At 35.6% G+C, this 8,074-nt stretch overlaps 1 protein-coding gene across 1 annotated transcript in view; it reads right to left on the bottom strand.

Moving 5' to 3' along the window:
• The window catches only part of LOC105172171 (E3 ubiquitin-protein ligase SINAT5), a 4,019-nt gene extending 1,526 nt beyond the window's left edge, over window positions 1–2,493 (bottom strand). Inside the window, exons 1-2 of the mRNA XM_011093528.2 lie at window positions 2,134–2,493; window positions 681–911 (exon numbers count right to left, since the gene is read on the bottom strand). Of these exons, the coding sequence (XP_011091830.1) occupies window positions 681–899 (219 nt within the window). The 5' untranslated portion in view covers window positions 900–911; window positions 2,134–2,493. The remainder of the gene's footprint in view (window positions 1–680; window positions 912–2,133) is intronic.

The following is an 8,074-nucleotide window of genomic DNA, read 5'->3' as shown; positions in this document are numbered from 1 at the left end:
AATCCATTTGAATTCATCCACTCAGGTATTCAGACAGAAGATTCAGGACATGTAAAAAAGTCCACTTCATATTTTCGAAGCAAAAGAATACATAGGTTCACTATATTGGCACCATAATTACTGTCAGGCAAGGACATGATCATGCAAACATCAAATGCCAACAACAACTAGAAAAATTACAAGTAATTAATTATCTAAGATCTGGAGGCTCTTTTCATTAAGCAAATCTGACTTTGGTACCTTAAAGGAATATCAAAAAGCTTCAAAGCAAATCAAATAGAGGTTCAGCTTCAATACACAAACTTCTTAATTCAGTTTTCTTAATTCCAAAAATCCACCCTCAACCCAGCCCCAACCCCAACAGCCACACCAAGGTAACCCAAAGAATAGAGGCATGATATCGAGTAACTTTATCCTTCAAAAAATGGAATAATAAACACATTATTTCATGCTTTCCTGCATCAAAAGTACAAACTACCAACTAATGTTCTGAAAAAGTTCCGTCTTTGCATATTCAGGTATAGATACTTGTAGTTGTGTCTTAAGTAAAGTTGAAATCTGTGGTAAAACAAGAGATATTATGCAGATAATAGTAACAAGGTACTTGAGGTGTGCCAAATATTCAAATCGCCAATTGATCACGGCTCATACGTATAATTTGGGGTACAAAGTATCAGTACCTGATGAATTGGAGGGTACATAGCATTCAAGCACACTGGACACTCCAGCAGCTCACGGACATTAGTTGAGATGGTCACATTAGGTTTCAAGGCACTTTCAGAAGTGTCATTAACATGTTCACCAACTTCCAACAAATCTTCCATTTGAGGTGGATCAATTACCTCAGGTTTATTCCTCAAATCATCAAAGTAGGAATTTCCGGTTGACATTGGAAACATGCACAAAAGTACCTATCATGCCAATTTTAGTGTTAGCAAAAACCAAAATCAAGACATAGCAACAGAATGGCATTAAACAAACCAAGACATAAAAAGCACACAGTTGATATGTTTGAGACTACAACAAGCCCCTTTTGCAACAGGAAGAATAGTGTTTATCACAAAATTGTGTCCACAAAATTCCTCCATCAACAATCCCTCACCACAATTGTGAACCCCAGATTGGCCATAACCAGACTATTTCCAAAAAGTGTAACAATAAACTTGCACTTTCTTGAAAAAAGAAAAACAAGGACAGAGGACTTGGATTGAGACTTCGTCACAGCCATTGCAAAAGCACATAAAGTTAATACACCATGCACACAACGAAAATAACAAACACAAACTCTCTCAAAAAATCGAAATGATATATACAAATAATTCAAGATACAACTATAGAACTGCAGAAGGACATTCAAAGATTGCTGTGAAATCTCTAAAAGCCAATATCTGATTCCTCACAAAGTTTACATTCCTTAAAAACTGAAGTACACATGCTACCTGAGCACACAAAAGTATTAAATATCCTATGTTCTCTAAAACCCTGCACCTGCCAACCGCATAAACCCCAACAGCTTCAATATACAACTATTTCACATGGCAACTTGATACTATCAGTCGGCATTTCGAACCAGAAGAGTCTAAAAAATTAAACTCTTTGGCAAACTTTAAGATTGTGGGAAACCCAAAGAAGAAACCCAAAATGACATCTATTTCTCCCCTTTGTGTGTCAATTAAAATGCAGCTGTGACACTTTTCAAACAAACAAGAAATATGTTAAGGCCAAACTTCATCAGCCTCGGCTTTCACAACCCAAGGGTATTAGTATTTCCATTTCCTTTTTCAACAGAAACAATCTTAATATATTACAATCCACAAACACCAGGCATGCAATAATAGATAATATCAACTAAATCATGCAGATGAAAACTATATAGAAACCCTTCACCATATCTCCATAAACAAAAGTATTACAGGGAATTTCCAGAAAAAACAAAGTCTGAAATGAGAAATGCACACAGATTACAGAAGAAACCCTATCGTAGATCCCAAAATTTTTCATCAAAACCCATCCCCCACCATCCACCCTAAAAAGCAAACATCTAACCCCAGAAAAATTAAACATAAAAACAACATGAGAAGAAGCAAGAAAATGAAACAGAAAACTAAAAATCCATATGCCCATAGAGATTACCTAGAACAAACAATTGTTTCGTTAATCAAAAACCCATAAGATAAAAGAGAACCGAAAACCCTAACAAGGGTCTGCTCTATTCGGGTTAACCAGTAATCCGGCAAAGTCAACCGACGAATTTGAGAAAATTTGACAAAATTCGTGAATATATCAAGAGAGGAGTGCAGGAGAAGTCAGTCTTGCGGTTTTTGTCTTGGTCTGGTACATTAAGGATAGTTAAGCAACAGATGGAGAATCGACAAACAAGTAGAAAAATTTCCACCAAAAAATAAGGGAAAAAAGAAAGAAGAGAGAGAGAGAGCAGATAGAAATTTCAATTCAAATTAAAGCCGTTGAGTGAGAGAAGAGGGGGAGCGTCTGGCGTGTGGGTAGATAGCATGTATTTATTTAATATTCAGATATACAGATAGATACAAAAAGAAGAGATTCAAAACGGTGGTCCCACTTGTCTATAAACCCAAACTTGACTTTCCCATTTTTTTTTTTTTAATAATTACAGTTTTTGTCCTCATATTTACTGCGATTACATTTAATATTTTTATAATTTAAAAAATTACATATCGTATTTTTTAAATTTTACTTTCGTCTAATAAAATGGTCATTTCTTTAGTTAAAATTCACCTATTTGCTGATATCAATAAAAAAATATATATTACCTTAGATTGACTTACTACTGACTTATTACAAATTGAATAAATTTTTTTATAACCAAATAACCCTCATATGTCTTCACGCATTTATGCATGTGAGGAAAAAATCTTCACCTTTATAAGGGTAATTTAGTTCGAAGTTTTAACCTGCAATAATCAGTAATAAGTTAATTCACGTTAAATATCAATTTTCATTCAGATTCCTATTTATATAAGCAAATTCAATGAATTTTGACCACCGGAGCGACTTATTTGTTAGATGGAGGCAAACATCAGGGATGTTAGATGTAATTTTTCAAGCCACAAGAGATTTGTGTAATTACACCAAACCTCAGAGGAGTAAAGTATACCCTCCTCCCCTGAGGTTTAGTGTAATTACACTTAGACCCCCTATAGTTTGAAACATTTAGTACCCCTGAATTTGCTTCTGTCTAACAAATAAGTCCATCCGTTAGTCAAAATTAATTCAATTTGTTGATATTAATAAAAAAATAGAATAAAAATTTATATTTACTTTCAATTGTCTTATTATTAACTTATTGCAGGTCAAATAATATTTTTTCAACTAAACTACCCTTATAATGGTGAGGATATACCTCCTCACATGCATTAACGAGTGAAGATGTAGGAAGGTAATTTGATCACAAAAAGATCTATTTGACATACAATAAATTAGTAATAAGTCAATTCACGTTAAATATTAATTTTCATTCAATTTTCTATTTATATAAGCAAATTTAATGAATTTTGACCAACGGAGCGACTTATTTGTTAGATGGAGGCAAACCTCAGGGATGTTAGACATAATTTCTCAAGCTACAAGAGATTTGTGTAATTACACCAAACCTCAAAGGAGTAAAGTATACCCTCTTCCCCTGAGATTTAGTGTAATTACACTTAGACCCCTATAGTTTGGAACATCTAGCACCCCTGAGATTTTGCTTCTGTCTAACAAATAAGTCCCTCCATTAGTCAAAATTAATTCAATTTGTTGATATTAACAAAAAAAAATAGAATAAAAATTTATATTTACTTTCAATTGACTTATTATTAACTTATTGCAGGTCAAATAATATTTTTTCAGCTAGACTACCCTTATAATGGTGAGGATATACCTCCTCACATGCATTAACGAGTGAAGATGTAGGATGGTAATTTGATCACAAAAAGATCTATCTGACCTACAATAAATTAGTAATAAGTCAATTGAAAATAAATATTGATTTTTTTTCAATTCTTTTGTTAATATCAACAAATTTTGTGAATTTTGACTAAAGAGGTATTTATTTGTTAGATTGAAGCAAACTTTAGGGGTGCTAGATATAATTTTTCAAACACATGAGGTCAAGGTGTAATTACACTAAATCTCAAGGAAGGAGGGTGTAATTATCCCTGATAAGAAAGATACAAAGCAAAGTCCATCCCGTATGGGGAAGAATATCCAATCCCTCCAGGCAACTGAAGGCCATTCTAGCCAAATGATGAGCTACCTAATCACTAGTTCTATGAATAAAATTAAAATTATAGCTAGAAAATGAAAGGCTCAACAATCTAATGTCATGAACCATATTCCCCACACTTGACTCATCGTCCATCATGTCCCTTAACTTAGTCACCAAGTTTACAAAGCCACCTTCAAGGACTATAGAAATCTAGTCGTTGTGTTAAGCGAGAAGGAGTGCCTCCCGTGTCACCCACGCCTTCGTCAATCCTCAATCACATGCTTTGTTACTCGATCAGAAAGTCGATGCCAACACCCTAATCTGCATATCATGTCATCCTAAAATATGGCTCCATATACTTAATGTTAAGATCGTCATTTAGTGGTGGGGTCCTGCTAGTAGGTGCTTCCTAATTAATTGGGATAGGGTATTTGGTCTTGAGCTCAAAGAAGGCATTAAAGTAGCATAAGGCCTTCTTTGCCACTTGGTACACATTAAGCACAGTGTTCCATGTTAAGGTATTGTTACGATTCACCCAATTGCCTAACAAGTCATTGGGAATCTACCAATTCATCTTTGGAGAGACTTCTAGCTAGTCCGGACATCCATTTATTAAGCTCAAGAATGTCCAAAGTAATGAGCTGAGGTTAATGAACCATACTTGCCTCACACAAGGACAACTAATGAAAGCATGGCATATATCCTCAGTTGGTTCTAAGCACAACGGTCATTATAGATTCTCGTCCGGTAAATGTTTCCGCAGGTTGCAAGCAGACGACAAGGAATTAATCACCAGTCTCCAACCAAAAAACTTTGATCTTGTTAGGGATGTTTACATGCCGGATTGTGTCCCACAACTTACTTAAGGAATTGGGGGAAGATGAAGAGATGTCGCTGCAAAGAATTGTTGTAACGTGGTACGCACTACGTATTCAGAATTGGCTATAGTTTCATGGTGCTAGATTATCGAATTAGCTCATCACACCCAACTCAGGGGAATGGTAAGAATAATAGTAGCATCTAATGGCCAAAAGATGTTTTCCACTTGGTCTATGGGCCATTCACCTAAATTAGGGTCAATGAGACTTGCCACCGCTATGTTAGCCCCTAACGTATTAATCAGAGTATTTGATTTGACCCCATTGTTAGTTCCAACTCACCACCTCAATCCAACCTGCATCACCTTCTTTAATAGTGCTTGTCCAAGTTGTAGACGTGTTGGATCCTATTTTCACTTCAAGCAAAGGATCTATAGGAAAGTATCTTGCCTTCAGCAACCTTGCAAATGTAGATTATTGTTGTGCGAAGATTGTATTTTCATTTATGAAATGTACTTTTCTTTAGTTATACAAAAGTCAAATAAATACATGTCATAGAAATTCTGATAAAAATATTTAATTATTTACAAATTCTAAATTCGTGTGCGTCAAATGTGCCTTATACAGCTAGGCCATGTTTACTTCTAGGGATTAGGCCAAATATCCCTTGATATCTGGACTTGTTCTATGTTTACTAGCAAGGTGGTCGACCTAAATCTGTTTGGTTATTTGCCTATCCAAATCTACTCATGTCATCGCCTTAGTAGTTTGTTTTATCGTCAATTGTCAATCTCATAGCCACCTTGCTTAGTCTTGCTACTATTGTCTTCCCCCAAAACCGCAGCACACCAATCGACACTCTAATAAGGGAACCATCCAGCTCAAGGTTGTCTTTTGTCCACCTATATCCACAACCCTAACTCCACCTGATTTCATTGTCCGTCGCCTCAGTCATCAACCCCAACAATTGTCATCATCCCCTGCTACTATAGACCATCACTCACTCTCTCTCTCTCTCTCTCACTCATATTTAGCATTTTAATTATTTTTGTCCCTTCTTCTTGAACATTTTCTGGCATCTAATTAACTGTATATTTTCTCTTTTTCTTATATGTAATCAATTCTTTTGTTAGCCAGCATGTACCGAACATCATATTATACTTTCTGAGGACCATCTTTTTCCCGCCAAAGATTCAAAAAAGGCAACGGAACTCTGAATCCAATCTATTTGAGAACCTCAACCGCGCTCCCAACACTACAAAGATTGATTAGTTGGTGCCCCCACATACTTAGGGAAGTCTCCTATTTTCTTATATGATTGTTACCTTAAATTATCTTATAATAAGGACGATGTAGATCTTAGCTGTGGGGGAGTTTCATGAGTAGGGATTCATTTCTTTATGATCTTTGATGCATAAGAAGATATTGCCCCAATTATGTTTGGCTATCTATCTATGTTGCAAGTATGATTTCTAATGCTTTCCGCCCTTTTTTGAATTGCATTAGTATGAATGATAAATGCAATATCAAAATTGCAAGAAAAAATGACATGAATAGGAAGAATTCTCACTTGTCACAAGTGCTTCAATTGTTTGATGATTGATTTAAATGAAAGATGTCTGTGAATAATGCACATTCACCAATTTATGTGTACTTCTGAGCCTATGAGTACCCACCACATTATGATTTGTGATTTCTTTTTACTATATGGTTGTCGTAATTGGCTTGAATTTTAGAATTTGTTTTGGTATATATGTCACAAAATTAATGTTGAGTTGGGTGTGGTGAAAATAATAGGGACATTAGGATTAACCCAATTATGATCTTTCTAAATCTGCACAAATTTCCATCTTAAAGCCACGTTGAGCCTTAGCCCGATTCATCGATATTGATGGAAAACAATGGTTCATATCTATTTGAATTAGAACAATGCCTTAGATTTTACAATTTGTAGAAAGAATATTTATAAAATATAAAAATAAATTTTTGTAATAAATAAATATATGAATTTTACATATATATACAATATCAATGCAGTAAACAAAAAACAAAATACCAAAAAAAATTATAAGAATCAGGGAAGCAACAGGCTATTGATTTGAATAGGGGAAGGGTAGGGGAGGCAGGACAAAATTTGGAGGCAAAGGGAGGCAGAGGGGAAAAGAAGATGAGGGATGCAGAAGAAGTCAAGGGGGAAGCAACTCCGGTGATGGGGATAAAAAAACACAAGCAACGGTAGGAGGAGGGGGTGACAACACAGGGCGTAAGCAGTAGGAAGGAAAGGTGCAAGGGCATTGGAGGAGGAGGGTGAGGACAACGGAGAGGTCGACGAAGGGGGTTCTGAGTGAGCACTGGGCTAAGGGGGTGCTGACGTCATTAACGGGGAGGAAGGCGACCTATAGGGTTGTGGAGGAGGAACCAATGGTGGTGGTTCTTGGCTATATATATTTTATACATATATATATTATATATAAATTTTATAATTATATATTATATATGTTTGTAAAAATATAATTATATATAAAAAAAATTGAATCTGGAGCATTGATCTATAAATATAAGACTCAATGATTTTAAGATAACAACACAAAAAAAATTAAAAATAAGAAAAGAAATAAACGCGTGTGTTACACCACTCGCATGAGGGGGTATTTTACTCCTTGAACTTTGAGGGAGGTAAATTAGTGCTTTATTTTTCACAAGGGAGCTATTTGCCTATTTCTCATATCACTGGTGGGTATATTGCAATTTGCCGAGAAAATTGATGAAAAAGATGCGATGGAGAAAAATATTAGAAAAAGTGTGGAAGAGAAAAAGAAAAATATCAAAAAAAAAAAAAGAAGGGGAAGAAGAAGAAGAAAAGAAATGAGAGGAAAAGAAGAAAAAGGAAGTGGTCGTGATAAGGGAGGAAGGGCAAGGCCAGAAAGGATTTTGGCTTCGACAACGAAGAGTAAGAGGGCTAGCACCAACTATAGGGGTAAGAAGGTGTAAGTGGCGGGGGGGAAGGGGGGGGGGGGGGAACAGGGGCGGG

Source organism: Sesamum indicum, linkage group LG10, assembly GCF_000512975.1.
Source record: "Sesamum indicum cultivar Zhongzhi No. 13 linkage group LG10, S_indicum_v1.0, whole genome shotgun sequence".
Taxonomy (NCBI): Eukaryota; Viridiplantae; Streptophyta; class Magnoliopsida; order Lamiales; family Pedaliaceae; genus Sesamum; species Sesamum indicum.
Note: the sequence above shows the minus strand (reverse complement) of the source record. Positions and strands in the feature narration are given on the sequence as shown.